Source organism: Anomalospiza imberbis, chromosome 2, assembly GCF_031753505.1.
Source record: "Anomalospiza imberbis isolate Cuckoo-Finch-1a 21T00152 chromosome 2, ASM3175350v1, whole genome shotgun sequence".
In the NCBI taxonomy this organism is placed as follows: domain Eukaryota; kingdom Metazoa; phylum Chordata; class Aves; order Passeriformes; family Viduidae; genus Anomalospiza; species Anomalospiza imberbis.
In genome coordinates this window covers 45395548-45415856 of record NC_089682.1, presented here as the reverse complement: position 1 = coordinate 45415856, position 20309 = coordinate 45395548, and the positions used below count along the sequence as shown (strand labels likewise).

Here is a 20309-nt window from a genome sequence, read left to right as displayed (position 1 = left end):
TTAGTCATTGCTAAACTAAGGAGTACAGTTATTGTTCTTGAGCAAGTTGCATTTATGGAGGTTGTTACTGAACATCCTCTTCTTGAAAGTAATTGCAAATGAAGTAATTATTGCAAATTAAGTATACTTTGAATGTTTATAAAAGTGGCTTAAGGTTAGTATTTGAAGACTAAAGCACTATAAATCACAGAAGCTGTCTGAGGGACTTCTGGGGAATGGCATTTGATGTTTCAGTGGTTAACAACAACACATAGAAGGTCTGATGCTTATTTCCATATTATGTTGTAGTTCTTAATTATAAATTAATAGCAGAGCTATCTGAAGTGGTGTTACTTTGGTTCCTTGATGGAAAACCTCTTGAGAGTAGAACCTTGCAGCCTGTGTTTTCTGAATATAACCTGAATTGTGAAAAAAGCCGACACTTGTTGGTTAAATAGGGATTATGAACTGCAATTAGCAAATATACTAATTGTCTTTGTAACTGCAGAAAACAATGACAGATAGTGGAAGTGGGGAGAGAGCTATGATTTCTGCCTTAAATAATGACAGTGTCTGACAGGAAGAGGCCTTTTGATATTTTGATGAAAGGGCAGTGAGCTAAAAAACTCCACACACTTTTGTTAATTTAAGGTATTCCTTATAGTTTTGCAATTAGATAAACTTCTTTCAGTCCTCTGTACTCTGCTATCAAAATCCTTTTTGAGTGTCTCAGAAATGGTATAAATGGCATCCAGCATGTCATGTGAATGTGCATCTCTCCTCAAATAAATGTGTTAAATTGCCAGACCGGAAAGACAGGAAAGCAAAGGCATTTGTGCTACTTCTTAGCATGGAAAGGAAACAGATTCCCTATATCTTAGTCTCCTAATGATTATGTAATTTCTTTTTTTTTTTCCTGTATTGTATGTAATTCAACATTTTGACATGAAATAAATACTTGTAATGACTGTTTTCTCTAAAAAAAACCCAGAAAAATACTATGAAACACCTACTTTATAAAGACAGGCTCCAGTAATTAAACGATGCCATTCAGGTGGCCTTGCTAAGACTGACCTTGTTTTGTCCTAAGTTGACCATTCTGAGGAGAAAACAGTTGAATTATGTCCCTCTTCTTTCCATATCCAAAGCATTTACATACCCAGTGGGCTTCATGATACAGAGTTGTCTTCTGATTTCAGTCTTTAGTGTTGGTTAGATTTTCTTTTCTCTAATATCCCCACCTGTGAGAGTATGCAAAATACTGAAAGCCTATCCTTGAAAGGTATTTTGAATTTGTTTTCTTTAAAACAATGTTTTAAGCACTTCATAATTTATCTGCTTGTAAGAAGGAAATGAATCAGAGGGTTGTGCAGGAAGATGCACTCATCTGGAGGTAAAATGGGTCTTGAAACTGGAAGATAGACCTCTGATATGCTGGAATTCTTTAAGGGAGAACCTGTTATGAACACTGAGCTTTACCACAGCCATGGGACCTTTCCTTCAGACCTTGTACCCTTACACTTGTAAAAATCAGTAGTTTTATTTTCTATATGAAAAGGTATCAAGCTGGTGCTTGAATGTTTTGTGATATAGTAGACTAATGTAGAGATCTAAATAGTGTACCATCAATTGAGATAATTTTTTCAGAGTCCTGTACATGTCAGTTTTAAAGAAACTGACATTACAGAAATCATATTACAGAAATCATATTACAGATGTCTTGTGGAAATGATGAGTAGTGTTCTTACTTGGTCTTTGAAAACTGGATATACTGAGAAAACCTGAGCATAACATTTGAAGTTACCTTTAGATGCTCTGCTAATTGGTCTGTTATTTAATGATTTACCAAGCAGAAGGAAAAAAAGCCATGCTGCTAGCTCACAGTCACATGCAAACATGAAAAAATATGATGTGATTACAGTTCCATTGATATGTTTTGAGTTTTTGCTTTTGCAGAATACTAATAAAGTAAATAGTTGCTGTTAATGTAATTTGTGTCCCATGGGTTATTCTTTGGGAGACTAGCCTGCCGAAGAGCTTTAGGATTAGTCAAGGAGTGATTTGCCAGTGCAGGCGTTGTTGTAACAAACTGGACTGTAGCTTTATGCAATTGAGCATTCCTTCTATAGAAGCTGCTAATCAGTGTAGATTGCATTGTAGATTATTTAATTGCATTGTAACACTAATATATTTTTCTTGTGAGGGCATGAATGTAAATGAATGAAACCATTTCTTCATAACCTTCATTGGTCATGAAGAAAACTTAAGTGATGCACAAAATTCGTCATCAGTTCACATATTTTAGCTGGATATACCCTTGATGTGAGCAGCGATTAATTCATTCACATGTTTAAAATGTTACGATAGCATGTGTGGAACAAATCACTTATCACTGTGTAAGTTTTACTAATGTTTTAGTCTCCTGCTTTTTTTTTGAGTTTTTAATCTTTTTAAGTTTATGTATTTTACAGAAAGTGCTACATTTCTCCACCTTTCCCCAAAAATAATGCTGTTCAGTCCCCTTTGTGATGAAACTACTGTTTGGTGTTTCTTAAAATAAGTAATATTTAATGAGATTTTATATTATCAGGAACCTGTACCATATAGAGATCCCTTGAAATTAGTTAGCTAAATTTTATTTTTTATTTTTGGCTTTTATTTTGGTTAAACTTGGCAGTGTTAGGTTTACAGTTGGACTCAACCTTAAAGTCTCATTCAAGCTAAATGAATCCTTTATTCTATGACGTAAATACTTTTATTTTGATTTATGATTTTGAGTAAAAAAAATCTAAAATCTGCAGTGGGACTACTGTGTGCTTTATTAATTTACTAAAGATCTCAGTTGGAGGAGCAGACTGGGAATATAGAGTTCTTATCCACACATCACCTGTGGAATGACTCACTCCTATTTTTATTGAAATTTTGATATGGTTATGTTGCATGTATAAAGAAAAAGAAAATAATTAACTTGGAGGATATTTTGCAGATTGTTATAGAGTTGCTCTCCAAAGTTTCTGAAGGTATTAGAAGGAGGAAGCATGTGATAGTTTTCCTGATCAAGGCAAGCCAAGACAAGGTGTCTTCCCAGTTATTGGAAAATTCTCTAATTACCCAGTGGAACAACAGCGATAGTTGACTTTTTAATTGTACAGAATGTACTTGTTGCACAGGAGAAGAGAAATTGAGGTAGTAAAGGGAAATCTTGGCCAGCTGAGTTGTTCCTGTTTTGTTTATTGTTTGGTTTTTTGTTTTTGGTTTTTTTTTTGTTTTGTTGTTTTTTTTTTTTTTTTTGTTTGTTTTTGGTTTTGTTTTTTTGTGATTTTTTTTTTTTTTGAGCTGAATTGCAGTAACAAGTCAACATCTTATGAAAACAGGACAAGAAATGTTCTCTCTTTTCTCTTAAAAAAATCCATAAACAAAACCTTGGTTTAATTTTGGCATTTTCACTTCCAATGCAAATCCAATGGATAGATGTTCACTCTCACAATGTTTCTTAGTGTGGACTTTGGGGTTTCTTTTAGTACTGTAAAATTATTAAAAATTCAATTAATATATATTATATATTAATATATTATATATATAACGTAGATATTATATATTAAAGTATAATATTAGTTATAAGTATGACTTATAATAATTTATAATATTAATTATATTTTTATGTATTAAATATATATAATATTAAATATATAAAATCCATTAAATCTTTTTTGTGTTTAAATAAAAAGTCAAATTAATATTCTGGGTTTGCATATCTCCTATGATGCCATAATTCTGTTTCTTCTCTTCTTTGTGAATTTTAAAAATGTTTTTAATTTTCCTCTTGAGAAGCCTTCTAGCTAAGAGATTAAAAGTTAAAAATAGATATTTAAACTGAAATGAATACTCTGCAGCACCTTGAATATGACCAACTAGCCTTTGGAGTGTGAGGGTCAGTGGAGAGTTGTAGACTTGTCTTTTGAGGTACCTAACCCAGAGAGGAGGTTTTTCTTTGTGTCTTGTTCCTAAGATGTAAAACAAAAAGCTAGTCCTTTCACCTTATACATTCAGGGATTGGCTCTTGATTTTTCTTCAGTGCTGTGGTACCATGGGAGAGATTTAAACTTGTGCTGAGGGTGCCTCTAATGTCTGGCTCTGTGCCCCAGCAGTGCTTGGTTTTGGTGTCATGGGCAGTGTCTGTCGTCCAAGAGGAGGAGCACCTGTCTTGAGCCTGGTATTTTAATGCTTGTTGGGGAGATGGTATTCTGTAATTCTTGGTTGTGAGCTAAACCTTCAGCAGAGCCATTTTGATACATCCCCAGCCCCTCTGCATTTTGAGGTTCAATCCAAGAAAAGCTTTGGTGGAAGCTGCTTTTAGCCCACCCTCTTTGTAAGGCATGATAAAATAGAGCCAGTGTGCTCAACAAGGAGATGAACTACTGAGGGGCCTGGAAAAGGATGCACTGTGAGGTTTTTTAGGAAACTCTTGCTAAAAACTTGTTACTTTTTCATTTAGTTGTTGGTAAACCCCTCCCCCACATTAAAACTGCTATATTTGCAAAATTAAACTTCTATAACTGTGCTCCAGCTGTGCTTGTTGTTCTGTGTTTAGCCCATGTTGGTAAGAAGACAGTTTTGGGCCACCACAAAACAGTTTGGTTAAGTGTGGCAGCAGCTCTCTGGCCACAGAAAGTAGCACATAACTTTCCCAGGCCTTTCTGGAAAAGGCTGTGAGAAGATCAGAGAAAAGAATGAGAAACAATTCCGATCTTTGGTTGCTGCACCTGTTATTGTGAACATGTGGAATGTATTATGGAGATTTGTTTACCAAAGGGTGGTTTCTTGATTAGCCAGTGGTGATGGTGTTTGGATTGGTGGACCAATTAGGTCCAGGTGTATCGTAACTGTCTATGAGAGCAATGGGTTTCTTAATAATAATAATAATATAATAAGGAGATTGATCAGCCTTCTGTGAATCATGGAGTCAATGCTAATTATTACCCTGCTGGGGGCCTGTGGCAACACGTAAGCTTTAAAATTATACTGTTGTAATCTGAACTTCCATGAACACCCCATTTACATTTCTCACATCTCCCCGAATAAAAAATTTTGGTCTTTGCTGCGATAGGTGGATGAGTCTGGAGTTTGTCTCAGACTTGCTTGACGTGTTGCTGCTTTGGTTGGACTGAAATGTCAAATGTGAGATTAAAACTTTTCCTTTCCTTCCAGGTGCCTGCTGATGGAAATGCAGGGCTGCTGGCAGAACCTCAGATTGCCATGTTCTGTGGCAAACTCAACATGCATATGAACGTGCAGAATGGAAAGTGGGAATCAGACCCCTCTGGCACCAAGACCTGCATTGGGACAAAAGAAGGGATTCTTCAGTACTGCCAGGAAGTAAGTGCTGTCTCAGGAATAACTGTAGTGGTTGTTCTTTCAAAGGTGTAAGTGCAAGCATGTGCTGGAGAGCTCCGTCTGTAGGGAATCTTCCCTCTTTTGCTCCATTGCCTTCTTGTCCTTTCTGAAGAGGTTCTCTCTAGCATCTGTTAAAGCAGCTTCAGGAAGTGGTTGCTGAGGGAGTCACTGGGACTCTTGGAAAATTTTGTCTCTCTTCTACCCTTGGGGGATAGTTTTTGTATAGTATGTGTGCAATGAACTTCTTTCTTATAAAGTGTTTTGAATAAAGCTGAGGTGGCAATTTATTATTTAAAATGCCCTTGGGCTTTTTGGACTTATATGGAAAGGTCTGCTGTAACATGACTTCTGTTGTTCTGCCACGACACTGAAATGCACTTTTGCAGTCCAGAGGTAATGGCCTCTGCTGCACACAGAACCATTCAGAGTTTCTTAATAGAAAAGCTTCCCCTACAGATGAAGTCACAATCACTGATTTCATATTTGAGAGCAGAAACTTCTTACCCACTTGCTTCTCTCCTAAGAACATGTGGATCTAATTTTGTTTTGTCTCCGTGATGTGATAGTACAATAACCTTGTACCAGTGTGTGATAATTTGAAAAGAAAATGTGTTATTTCATGTAGTAGAACAAAAGGGCATGGTTTGAGTTGCCTTAGTTCTTAGATTTACTATGAGACCTCTTATTTCCATAGCAGTAACTGCTTTGTTTCCTAAATGTCAAACCAGATCCTGTGAAACTATTTCTTTAGAATGCAAGAGAATTTATTTTTCAGATCTTTGCTCTCTTGGCATCTTCATTCCTGTCCTTTCACCCATTGATTGTTCTTTCTAAATTTTGCAGTGTTTTATTCAGGTTTTTTTGCATTTCAGCAAAATATTCACTTTAAGGGTGATATTGTAATGGCAATTGAAATTGATTCTTCTTCAGTAGCTTTCACTCTTTACTAAGAAAATTGCTTTGTGAAATTCATATTTTTGCTTATCACTAACAAAAATACCTAACCTACCCTAACCTATCCTACTATTACTGTTTCAAAGATTTCCTCTGGTTTTCTGTTGTCTTCTTTGATTTATCTAAAGAAAGTTGATTTATGCATTATGCAATTATTGAGGGTGAGGAAAGGAATTATAAAAGAAAAGAAGAGCATCAGTAAGTAAAAATGCATCAATGACTAAAGGTAGTAAGTCTGTCTGAAGTTACAGAAATAAATATGTGAATTATGGAAGTTAGACTAGAAAGTTGGGAGCTTTTAAGGCATGAGTATTGCAGTAAGTTGGGGGTTCAACCACAAATGCTGCAGGCAGGGAAGGGTTCTGAACAAGGTCTCAGAGTGTAACCGTCAGCTGACTGTTGGGTGATTTTGAAATTTGGTGTGGCATTTAAAAAAAAAGCCCTCTCAAAAGTAAAGGGAAGAGGTAAGCAAAAGCAGTCAGAAGGTAATAGACATAGAATGTTAAATGACAAAGAGACTAATAAGAAAAATTTTGACTCCCTAAGGGAAAAAATAGTTTGCCATGTATTGGCGATGAAGAGAGAGGGACGGGTATTCGCTGTGATGGTCAAAGAATCAAAATTTATTGTGAAGTACAACTGTTTATATAGTGTTTTATGAAGGCTAGTAATGTTTTATTACAATGATTGTGTTAAAAATCACATAAACCAACTTATGCATTTTAAACCTATCTTGCTTGCAGAAGTCTTTTTTCTGGTAAATCCATCTGATTTGATCTTCTTGCCATCTTGATTTAATTCTCAAAGTTCTGTTTGCTCTTGCCAAGGCATCCTGTTTTCAAATATCTTATGCTAACTGGGTCCAAAGTCCATAATCTGTCTTGTGTATCCCAATAGCCATGCATGGAGACTGAGAGAGTTTAACTGGGCGAGAGCCCAAGCAACTTGTTCTAGCATAGATGGGAGTCCTGGATGGAGCTGAGGAAGGTCTAACTGACCATGATAGATCTCTCTTAACCTGAATTTTTTTGCATATCTGAAATTTTATCATAATTGAAACAGAGTTTTACTCGGGTTTTTAAAGGTAAATACTTAAATTCCAGTGTATTAAGCCCTATTTTGTTTGCTTGACAGTTTAGTAACTTAGTAGTAGATGATTGTCATGATTTTAGAGTGTCTCCAGTTCCAGTTAAAAGTATGGCTTATGGGGTGTTGTGGGGCGAAGTGTGGGCAGGTCTACTCCCTAAAAATGGGGTGGGCTTTTTACAGATTTTAGTTAATCTCTGTTAATTATGTGAAGCAGTATTCTTTACCAACTTGAAGTGAACAGTTCTGCTGTAGTGTGTTGAACATGGGACTCTCGCAAAAAAACCCCATCTTTTCTTGCTGTATTCGCCAGTATGCTTTTGGTTTGTTTTCTGGAAACTGCTGATGCACTCCTATGGTGAAACCTGTAGAGTTAGCCCATGCACCCAGTTCTTCCTCCAGCTTGAGAAAGACAAGAAGGGATGTACCAAAAGAAGCCATTTGGGTGGAAACCCAATGTGCAAGTGCAGTGATCTTGCTCTGTGGCTCCTTGGCTCTAAAATAATACAAAATTAATATGTAAGGAAGCTCTGCTCACTGTTAATTAAAAAAAAAAAAAAAGGTACTTCACATATTCTCTGGCTCTGGTTTCTTTCTTGAAGATATTTTTCAAAAAATAAAAAATAGCATCTCTCCTTTCATCAAAACTTAAAAGTAGGTGTGTTCCTCTGCCTCCTTGTTAGCTCTTCTTTTAAAAGAGCTTGTCTTGACAATTCAAGGCTAGATGCCTGAGTGGTGGGCAGAGGTTAGGGCTAGGATGTGCATAGACTATAGAAGGACTTGTATTTCTCCTGCACAGATATAGTGTGAACCTTGAGATTCTCATTGTTTCCTCTTTTGGTCCACTGCCAGCTTAGGTGGATTTTGAAGTCTTGATCCAGGAAGTAGCTGTCAAGGAGCATTGTAGAGCAGAAAGGGAGGAACAGGGAATAAGCAGAACCACCTATATGTTTTAAAGATTAATGTTGCTTGTTTTTGCTTTACTTCTTTCGAGTGGGAGCTCAGCACATCTGTCAGAGTTCGTATTTGCACAACACATCACACAGTTTAAATATGGCAAAGCTCAGACAGTAGATTGCTTTCTTTGAAAGGAAATGAAAGATACTTGAATGCTGTCTTCCAGCTTCCTTGGCTTCAGTTTAATACTGAACTCATAGGAAGTGGTTCTGTAAGCATATATTCACATTTTCTTGTGTTCAGTGTAAGCTGGTGACTTCTCTTGTTTGTTTGTTTGTTTGTTTTTTTTAATATCACAAAATGAAACTTTCTTGGGTGGAATGAAATGCTGTATAGATAAGTACAATTTATTAACGTTTCTTTTAATTTCAAACTAGGTAGCATGCTGCTGTGTGGATTGTACCTATTGCTGGGAAGTAAAACTGCATGGGCTTGATCTGCAAACAGCTGTCAAGTGCAAGTGCTGCAGATTCTGGAACAATGGGGCACTGATGTAAATTTGGACAGTTTACAGCTCTGTGTGCCAGAATCCTTAAGATGTTGAGTGATCTAGATGACACTTCAGATCGAGCCACTGGTCAGTGAGTCCTGCTGCTGACACTGCAGCACCAGCTGTTTCAGAGGAATTTTGGGAAAACCCTGTCATATCAATTACTTGATAACTACCCCTGGCAAAAATTTCTTCCTAATAGCTCCTTATGGGTGGTTAACTCGTGTCCCAAAGCAGGTGGATACTGCTGCTCCTGGATTTGCCTTTTGTTGTTTTATAGGAGGAGTTGGGTTGCCCCCACCTACACATTATTGTCATAGGAAGGTGTTTTTGCAGGTCAATCAGCTCCTGTCTTCCAAACAGTGTTCATAAAACCCATCTGGAGCCTGCCCTTCGTCAAAGCGTGCTTTGGAGTTACTGAATATGCAGAGTAGAAAGTTAATTTAGGTGTGCTTCATTCCCTGTTTGAAGGGAAAGAGTGTTCAGATGGAAGAAATTGGGGTATGTTTATTATATTAGCAGTTTTGAGCAGCTACTATGTGCAGAATTTTATGTCTAGTAGTTAGCATACATGAGTTCCTTGAAGGACTGAAATTATTTTACCATCTGTGTTGAATTCCCTGCCCAAAATGAATTGTAAAAGTCACAGCTGGCAAAAAATTATTTTGTCTAATGCATGTTTTTTTCCTCCACTTAGTTTCATTTGGTGATGCCTACTTCCATTCTAAGTATGCATGTAACTGTTGGCTTTTTTCCTTTCCTGCAGGACCAAACCACAATCATAATAAAGTAAGTTAGGGTGTGGATATTGTAAGGATGAATTAAACCTGGGAGTTTGGAGATCTAGAGCACTTTATAATCAGCAGCTGGTTTGCTTTGCAATCTTTAGCTAGATGCCTAGAGTAGCTTTCAGATGTAAAGTGAATGTTGGCTTTGGGAGGCGTTTCGCTTGGCATCTCATGACTGCTTGGTTTCTTTGTAAAGTCATTACATATGTCCACTATCTTTTTAAACATCATTGGGATGCATGACTGTTTTTGGCCAGTGTGTATTTCTTACAAAAATCCTCCCCAGAAATAACAAAATTATAAATGCATGTTACTACATTCGTAACTGTTATCTTTGTGTTACAAGGAGTAGAAAATAGTAGGGTAAATTCCTGTAATAGGTAATTCATTATAACTGTTGACAGAACACTGTTGACATTTCTGATCTCTAACCATAATGCTTCCAGAAATTATCTTGTCATTTTCTCAAATCCCCTGGTTTTGTGCCATGTATTTAGGTATATTGCTTGTGAAACCCAAAAACCACTCTTAGCCAGGCCCAGTACAAGCTGGAGTATGATCATACTAAAGCTTTGACATTATTTCACCCCACAATCCCCAGATGTCCTATTTTGTACATGGGCCAAAAGGGCCACCAAATGACTGGCCCATTTCTTTTTTATTTACTTGCTTAGCTTCCTCCTGTCACTATGTCTGATAATCCTACTGTGCTTGTTGTCCTGGGGCCTACTTCAGGCAGCCCTGATGGCAGCAGTTCCTTTCTTCTGGTCTTTGTCTTCCTGCTAAAGAGTTTGTTAAACTGCCAGGGATGACAAGGTTTTTGAAAAGAGAAAAATTGTTTGGCCTGTTTTTTTCTGAAAATTTGAGGCACAATGACAATGGTCTTACTGCTTTGATAATGGTTTCTCTCCACCTTATCATTTTCATTGTAATAGAAATTGTTGTTTTTATCTAGGCTGAATAATGTGCCTTTTCTAGTTTCTCAAAGTGAATAGCCACAGTATTGAAGGTGAAAATTAATTTTAAACCTGCACTACTTGAAATTCAGCAGTCTAAAAAGCCATAAATTTTGCTCTGAGGAAAATGATCCATTTAATGAAAGGGGAAACATACAGATTTTTGGCAGCACAGAATGTCCTTAAAAACATGACATTTTCAACACAAATGGGTGTTGGTATATTCTGAGATGTGTACAGTCATGCTTAAAAGTTTGACTGAATGGTATCTTAGCAGTCTTTGCATTGATTATTGAGGTCTTAGGTTTTATTTAGCTTTTGGTCCGCAGCAAAGGTTGAACTAGTTTACTCTTTCTGCCAGTGCTTAAATTTGATTTCCTTGAAAATAGAGGATTGCTACTGATGGTTTATTTATCCTCCAGTTAAACCTTAGTATACTCACCTTCTTGAGAAAGAAGGCTGGGATTTTTAGCCCTGACTGTAATCTACCATGGAAATATATTTCAAATCAAGTGACTAATAAAACTTGGAGCATATGTTGCAAAATGATTCCTGTCTTTCTTTTGTGGATAATAAAAAAATCTTCCCTCTTGTTTTTCCCTGCACTGATTTTTTTTTTGCATGTCTCAAAATGAAATGAAAAAATAAGGACTTTTTCAAAGAGTGCTTCTGTTTTGAGGCTGAGAGAGGAAACAGGATGAAAGGAATGAGGATTGTCTGCATAAATAGATATTTAGGTAAACGTATTGCTGCTTTTAATGAAACTGCAATGCTGCATTTTCCTGCAGATTAATTTTTAATTTCACAGATATGATGGACAAGATTAATCAATGGATTCCATCAAAATAATATTTGTGCCAATGATATAAAATTTCAGTAGCCAAACCAAATTTTATTTTTTATATCTTTTATTTTAAAGAAAGCAAACAAGCAGTGCTGGGTGGCCAGGGAGTCACCGCTCCACTAACAACACACACCACTTACAAGTTCGACAAAGTATATATACTGTTTTTAAGCCTACAAAGCATTTTCCAGTGTGCTTATGTTAGTCCAAATCAGCAAATATTAATAAGCTGGGATCAGCAATTTCTTGATCTTTCCAGGTGGTTGTTGGCTTCCTGTCCTGCTCGTGGTCATCTGGAGGGAGGCCCTTCACTAGTATCTGCTAAGTAATTGTAGTCTTGTACAAGTGCATCAAGCTTTTTATTATACATAAGCATTTAATTGCTTTGTTGCAATATCCCTTAGCTTTACCAGAGCTTCCTCTATTTTATTCTAAGCATCAGTCATTTTTGCCACCTCATCTCTTGGCTATTCAGTCAGAAAGTTTCAAAACTGTTCTTTGTAGTTATCCCAGGGAATGTGTCGAAAACAAAAAAAATTTTCACACCAAGAGTACAGTAGTTTATTCTGTCTTCTAAAAGACACAAATTCAATGGCTGTATGTGGGGCAGCCCTCTTGCCTTATTTGGTTCATAGCTGAGCTAGCAGATGACCATTTACCACATGCTTGAGAAAAAGCTCTTCATTATCTCAGCAATCTGTGTTCTGTGGTTGTGGTTTGCTCCTTCAGGTTACAAAAAGACCAGCCACACTTGCACTAGATGCTCAGCATGCCCAGCCAAGCGAGCGAAGCTCAACTGACCCAACTGCTGGCCCAAGATACTTCTGAGAGGGCTGTGTAGTGTTGGATGTGGTCTGTAGAGACATTGCGTTTCTGATATCAGTGGTATCCTGGTGGGAACAACACAGCTGACATTTACTGCTGCATTTCACATTCTCTTTTCTGTCTTGCATACAGAGTTCTCATCATATATGGTCTGCAATTTTCTTTACACACACACCTCCCAGTCTTTCACTGTGTAGCTCTGAGATGGACTGGTAGCAGCTGTTCCTTTAATAAATAATAAGCCTAAGACATAATAGGCATAAAGTGTGATGGTTACCTTAAGTAAAGAAAAATCTATTATAACTATATAGCTGTTATGTTTCAGCCATTTTGAAGAGGATAGAGAAACTATTTGCAAGAGCATGTAGTAACAGGATAAGAGATAGTGGCTCCAAACTGACAGAGTAAATTTATATTAGACATATGAGGGCGGTGAGGCACTGGCACAGGTTGCCCAGAGAAACTGTGACTGTCTCATCCCTGGATGTGTCTAGGGCCAGTGAGGTTGGAACAAGATGATCTTTAAGGTACCTTCCAACCCAGGCAATTCTGTGATTTGGACACTTCAGTCTGGCACAGATCTATCCCACTTTAGTTCAAGATCAATCTGGGTCCTCTTGAACTCCTGGCACTTTCCACTGTGATGCAGTTCTTATTCTTAGGGGAATGTTTTTAGAGGTAGGTCAGTTCCTTGATCCAGCTTCTGTGCTAGAAGTGGCTCTTGGAGAGATTTTAGCAGTAAATGGGCAAGAGATGGAATAGTGCAGGAATTGTGCCCTGGAATGTCAGACTTGTGTGCAATTCAAGGCACTGAAACCACAGCCCCAGCAAGTGTACCTCTGCAGATGGATGAGTGATGCCTCCTGGGAATGGTGCTCCTGAGACCTGAAAGGCTGCCTGCAGGGCTTGGGTGATTTAGTGGTTTTGAGTGTTTAGGGGCTTCATCTCCTTCTGGTTTTCCATAAGTCTCTGTCCGTGATTTTATGGGTATGAATAGGTGGCAAGCTTTGTGTCATGTTCCATATTTTCTTTAATTGTCCCCATCCGTTTTGGATGGCTTTATAGCTTTCCTGTGCTATAGCTTGTTATTGTTTTAATCTTACCTTTAATGGCCCCAGGTTGGGTGGGGGAAGTATTTATTGATTTCTGGGACATTCCTTTTTTCCCCAAGCAGTTTACAACTACTGCTTTTTAATTTCTAATTCATACAGCAGCATTATCATCCAGTTAACTTTTATCCAGTTAAAATTATTATGTAGCACTGTACTGAGTGCCTGCTTTAATCTTCCAAATACTTCCAAAAATCCCGCTGATAATATTTTTTATAGATGTGTGTTCCTTACAAAAAATTGTTCTAGGTAGTTGTGGATTAATTATAATCATGGAAAGGTGTTGTGGTTTGATAAGGAAGTGAGTTTTCTCAGGAAGTTGGGGTCAAACCAATCAGTGGTCAGATTTTGGATATTGACACCTGATGTGACCACTGAAGACATGGACATACATGGCTCTGAGAAGACACAGGGTTAAAAGCAGGGAACTCTCTCTTTTGTTCTGGTCAGTAGGGGTCGTCAGAAGAGTGCAGACTCTCCCCTGCCCAGGCACGGGCTGGGTGGGGGAGGGGAAGCCATGTGGCCTAGGAGAGGTAGGCCCAGGGTGTGAAGGGACTGGAACCAGGTCGGGCCCCTGCGGATAGAAGGGTGGAAAGAAACTGAGATGTCTTTGTTTCCCCCCAGCAGAGGGAGAGAGAGTGAGAGAGACAGAGACTGTGCCAGCAGTACCCTGGCAGAGGAGAAAGTGCAGCGGGGGAGGGGGGGAATGCTGTGGCAGTGGGAGTTGGAGTTCTGAGAGCCAAGATTTAAGCCATCCTGGGAGTCTGAGACTTTTAAACCCTTATTGGACAAGGAAAGCTTTGTGAAACATTTATCCTCCTTGATCTGAAAGAGAAGAGTGATGGCCAGGGACCCGAGATGTCAGAAGATGGGGGAAGAATCCTAGGTGGGAGGAGATGATGGAGTGGGCTTTGGCTGGACTTTTCTTGTATAGCCATAGACTGAGCCAGTTTCTCCTGCAACAGAGACTGCATTTTTAGGGGGATGCAATGGTTGGAGCCAAAAGAGTGACCTGCTGCAGTGATGCCAAGAGAGTGACAGGAGTGGAGTGAACAGAGAAGGATGAGAAGGGTGTGGTGGTGCTCTCAGTCTTCAGGGAAGAAGAAGATCTCTGTTCTCGAGATCCTCGGCCCAGGGGAGGAGAAAATGGGGGGGACTGTGGTCCCAAAATGAGAAACTGTTCTTTGGTCCTTGGCAGAGCATCCTTAAAGGAGGAAACCTATGAGCAGTCTCAGTCCATGCACAATGGTGAGAGCACTGTGACGTGGAAAAGAGAGTGTCACACTGGCAGATTTTCTCAGGGCGGTGCCATGTGTGACATGGAAACACAAGAGGTCGCAACTGTGTTTCCTGGGGGGTTTTATGGTGCAAGAGAGACTCCTCTCTCCCTTGATGGGCTGAGTATTATCTGAAGGGTGGTAATTTGATTGAGGGTCCAAGTTTTTGTCTCAATGTACTTTGTTGGAAATTGGGTGGGGGGAGGAGGACTGTTTTGGGAAGGTTTTCATTCTGGATTCTGTGTGTGTCTTTTATTACAGTGGTAGGTTAATAAAGTTTTTTCCCCTTTATTTCTAAGCTCGAGCCTGCTCTGCTCTGTTTCTGATCGCATCTCACAGCACTCATTTGGGGAAGGTGTATTTTCATGGGGGCACTGGCATGGTGCCAGCATCAAACCATGACAAAAGGTTTCAGAATATCTGTCCAATTATTAATGGTTTTATCCACCTTTTCCCCTTATAAGTATACAGGATGTTTTTAATGGTTTAAGCAGAGTTTTAGCTAAGTTTTTTTTTTACTTGAGTGGGACAAAATTTTCACTGGAGGGATGTTACTTCAAATTACTAACAGAAAAGTTTGAAAGGTGAGGATTTTTGATTTTTAGAATTTTTTTTAGAGTTCTTAAGGCATTGTATTGGTTTTGCATGGCCTGGTTTTTGGTAGTGGGTGGGGGCACAGAGGTGGCTTCTGTGACAAGCTGTGAGAAGCTTCTACCATGTGTGGCAGAGCCAAACCCTGATGACTCCAAAGATGGACATGCCACTGGCACAATTAGAAATGGTGATAATACCTCTGTTATAACTTATTTAAGAAGAAAGAAAAACAAAGATTGTGGCACAGTTTTAATTCCAGTCAGAGAAGAGCAGAGTCAGAATATGTGAGACAAACAACTCTGCAGACAGACACCAAGGTCAGTGGAGAAGGATGGGGAGGAGGTGCTCCAGGTGCTGGAGCTGAGATTCCTTTGCAGGCTAGGGTGAGGACCATGGTGAAACAGCTGTCTCCCCTTGGAGATTCACTGGAATGTAGAGATCTGATGCAGCCCGTGGAGAAGCCCCCACTGGAGCAGGTGGATGCCTGGGAGGAGGCTGTGAACCTATGGGAGACCCTTGAAGAGAGGGGTCCTGTTCCCATGCCAGAGCAGCCTGTCCTTGAAGGACTGTACCCCATGGAAGAGTGACCCACACTGCAGCAGTTTTGAGAGGACTGTTTCCATGGGATGGACTCATGTTGCAACAGTTCACAGAGAGCTGTTGTTTGTGAGATGGAATCACATCGGAGAAGTTAGTGGAGAACTCTCCCATGGGAGGGACCCCATGGTGCAGCATGGGAATAACACCTCTCCCAGAGCAGTGGGAAAAGCCATGAGTGATAAATTGACCACAACCCCCATTCCCTGCCTTCTGTGTGGAAGGAGGGAGGGGTAGGGGGGAAGGTGTTTTTAAAGGCTTATTTTACTTCTCATTATCCTGCTCTGATTTCATTAGTAATAAATTCACCTTATATCTCAAAGCTGAGCCTGTTTTGCCCATGATGGTATTTATGAGTGGTCTCTCTCCCAGAACTTATCTCAACCCATGAACCCTTTGTTAAATTTTCTCCCCTCTGTCCATCAGCCGAGGGGAGTGAGTGAGTGGCTTTTGTGGGTGCCTGGCATCTGGCTAGCATCAACCCACAACAGGCATCTGGCTTAGTGTTGAAACCAAAACCAACACTGGATTTAAGACTGTTCCCTAAGACTGTTCCAGATTGACTGTCCCTAAGACTGTTCCAAATTGTTATGAATCCTTGTATGGAAAGGGAAACTGTTCCTTCTCTTGAGCTGAGACAGGAGCTTCTACTAGAAAGACACTGTAGTGTTTAGAAGATGCATCACAGTATCTCTTAAACATCAGCTTTGTATTTAGTGAGTGCCAATAGCTGTTGCATATATGAACAGAAAAAAAGAACACTTATTTGTACAGTAACGACAATACCATGTTTAATTTTTTCTTCTTCTGCTCAGACATGCCAATTAGTATTTTAGAGGGGATTGTCATAGAAACTAATTTTAAGCTATTGCTGACAGCACATCTGTGGATATGCTAACAGACAATTACTTGCTTAAGTCTGGAAGCTGACTTCTAGTATTTTGGAACCAGTATGGATTGGAGCCACTCTTAAGTATCATGTGTTCTTAGCAATTTTGTTCCTTTAACCAAGACTGCTCTGGTTTGGAATTTGGAGCAATATAGAGAATTGAGGAGTCTCCCATATTCAGCCAGACTTGAAATTCCTGAATGATCCTGCTTTTGCAGACTTTCAGCTTATATGTTTTGAGCTGTTGTAGCTTAGGATCTGTAGCCAAATCTGAGATGTTCAGATTTTGCAAGCTGATTTTTTAAGAGTTTCTTAGCAGGAGAGATGCTACACAGTGGTTTGGCACAAGTACTGAGCTTAAGCAGTCCATGCTGTTGAAGAAACAGTTTTATTATCTCATTCCTCCTCATTTCTTCTCTGCTAAATTTTAGCAGATGTTTGATCTTGCAGAAAGGAAGTTTAGGGAGCTGAAATGGCACAAAGCAAACTGCAGCAAACAGAAAAAGGGCGAGTTTCCTCTTTGACCCTCTCCTCAGATGAGCTGGATTGGTAATGTTGGAGGAGGTGTGAGGGCAGGACTTCTCATGACAGCTGACTGGAGGGTGGCTTTGCTATAGTCTTTGAACACTCTGTGAAGAGAAGGTTTCTAGGTATTTCTAAAAGCACTACATCTTCTGGCCATTTGGTTCCATGTGTTTTCAGAAGAACACATGCTGTTAACCTCTGAATTTTGCCAGCAAGCTTTCTCAGGCAATAGAAAAATACAACATGAGCAATATGAAAGCAGAAAAAGTCCCAGTATTACTAGGTCAAAAAGACAGATGTCATATCAAGTCTGTGATGAAGAACAGGCCACATGTTAATCAGAGATGAAAATGTGGATGCACAATTGCATTTTAGCAGCAGAAAACATAAATGGAGAGCAAATGTATTAAAAAATACCAGAATCTGTGCAGAAAATGAGAGAAAAGGCAGGTGAAAATACAGAAATGTGGAAAAGGTTGGTATTTTTAGGTGATGACAGCAGGAAGGACAGAGGAGAATTGAAAGGTGAATGAAAGACTGAGAATTTTTATGTAATTAAGTATCCATGTAGTTATAATCTGATCTGAAATTCAGTTTTTTTGGGTCAGTTGCTGAACAGTTCCACATATTCCACAGATCTGCTGTAAAGATTTGGAGAAAAAGCATATGGACCCTCCATCTCAAATGCAGAATCCCAATTACTGCTGATTTTGCTGTAGCTTTGGTTTCTGCCAGGGTTTTGCAGCTGAAGTTACAGGAGGAGGATCAGTATCACATGCTGATTTTTAAGATAAGGATTCTTTGTTGCTGTTTGGCAAATTAAAATACTGCCTTTTTCATAGCACAAATGGATTTGATATTTGCAAAATAATTTATTCTGTCATGTAGCTGTGTCACAGAATTTCTGGTTTATGGGGTATCAGACTGTCAGGGGGTCAGCCTGGTGTTTTTCACTAGGCTTCAGCAACAGAATGGTGCCAAAGTGCTTGCACTGTGCTGGAAATTAAAAACAGAAATCTGTGCAAATCCTTACATTGACTTTGCTGCTTAGATTAATCTTTGGAGAAGGAACTTCATTCTAGTTTAATGTTTAACTTTCATGAGTGTTAAAGTGTTGCTGCAGGCCCCCAGCCAGGAATAGTTAGCATCAATCCAAACAGCATCCAGTGTCCAATTAAGAAATCACCCTTTGGTAAACAAATCTCCATGACACATTACACATGTGCACAACAGCAGGTGCAGCAAGTGGAGATAAGAATTGTTTCTCATTCTTTTCTCTGATTTTCTCACAGCCTTCCCCAGGAAAACACCTGGGAAAGTCTGTGCCTGCACTCTGTGGCCAGAGAGCTGCTGCCACACTAAAGTAAAGCTTATCTCAGTTACCTCACTAAACAACAGGAACTGCTAAGCCACTGAGCACAGTAAAAAATGCCTCAAAACATAATCCTGAAGATAAGACCATTTAAAAGTTTGATCTTTTTTTTTTTGTTTGTTTCTGAAATTTTCAAGAGAAGTATAGGTGCAGTTCTGAGAGGTAAGAAGTAATTTCTCTCCCAGGATAAGCCAAAGCTGTATGGAATGTTAAGGATTTCTTCTTTGTTTTTTCAGCAATTTTAAAATCCTTTCAGTCCAGAAGTCCTTGATTGGAGTGGTCATATTTGATTATTTTTGTTTGCTTCAGTCCAATTCAGTGAACTTAATTCTTGTTGGAGAAAGGGTGCCAAAGATCGTATTAATTTAAATGTATTGTTTTGCTGGTCTTACTGTGAAACAAAAGTAAAAACAAAAGATACCTGCAATAAATTATCATAATTGCTTTTAATATTAAAGTTTTATCTGGATTTTGGGGAACTGGCTATCTTGACGATTCTGTGAATAGGCTGGGATATCTGCTAGCAAGATGTAGGGTGCAGAGGGACATGTTCATGGGCATGTTGCAGCTTTGCAGTGGTTTATATTGGAAAGCAGATGCAGGGTTACAGTCCTTACTCTGTCCTTTGAAATTCAGGATCAAGACATCTCAGAAGATTCATAATTTACTTGGATTTTCAGTTTATTCTGATGTTCACTTTGCTCAGTGTGTCTTTGAGCAGTTGGAAATGAATATCCCATTTCTGAGAATAAGATCTTAAATATATTGGTGTTGAAGTTTTGTGGGATATGATTGGACTTTGTTGCACCCCAAGAGTGTTGTTCTCTAGGATTGACATCACTGTGGTCAGTTGAGTCACAGTGAGCAATTTGAAGTGGTTTCTCCATTTGACATCCATCTTAATCCTTTTGGGACTGGCCTTTTGTGGAAGGAGGAAACAAATTTTTTGTATTTCAGGTTTTCTTGGAGTTGGATTGAATCTTTCTGTTAGAGAAATTGGTGCCAGGTGATGCCTGGGAGTGGCTACCTGGAACAGAGGCTGGAGAAGATAAAGAGAATAAAAGCGAGTATTTATTAAAGGCCTTCAATAGGTACACCATGGGCAGTCAGAAGCCTCTGAGAGTCTACACCCAAGATGGAAGATGGTCATGAGTTTTTCATACAGATAAAAGTTTGGTCCATTTATATATCAGGGGTTAATCCTCCAATTACAGGTTTGGGTAATGAAGTAATTAACTCCAAGTTTGTGCTCGCCCCCACCATTTCCCCCCCTCCCCTCCTTGTTCACTGTTGTTTACATTTTTCGAGGCCTGAGACAATAAGGTATCCTTGAGTTTCAGGCCTAGAGAGATTTGTCTGAATATAATGGGAGAACAGTAGCTAACAGGCTATGGAGTCTTAGAGTTATACACTAAAGTAGTACAGGATCTGAAAAATATAAAAGCTAAATCCTAAGGCAACACAGGGTTTCTATAGACTTCAGTGGAGCATAAAAGTCATAAAAATGATTTGCCATCTGTGTGGGAACATTCTGCTGGGGGAAGAAAGCTGGCAACAAAATGTTCAGCTTCTTTTTTGGTGGGGAATGGAGCACTAAGACAGGATGTTCTTAGATTTGCAGGCTTCTGAGCTGCTTCTGGTAAGTGCAAAGATGCCTATAGGCAGCCCCATGA

The 20309-nt window shown here is 39.0% G+C and overlaps 1 protein-coding gene across 4 annotated transcripts in view; it reads left to right on the top strand.

Moving 5' to 3' along the window:
- APP (amyloid beta precursor protein) overlaps positions 1-20309 on the top strand; it is a 233854-nt gene that overhangs the window by 51105 nt on the left and 162440 nt on the right. For all 4 annotated transcript variants that reach the window (XM_068180683.1, XM_068180685.1, XM_068180684.1 and 1 more), the window contains exon 2: positions 5188-5355. In XM_068180683.1, the coding sequence (XP_068036784.1) occupies positions 5188-5355 (168 nt within the window). The remainder of the gene's footprint in view (positions 1-5187; positions 5356-20309) is intronic.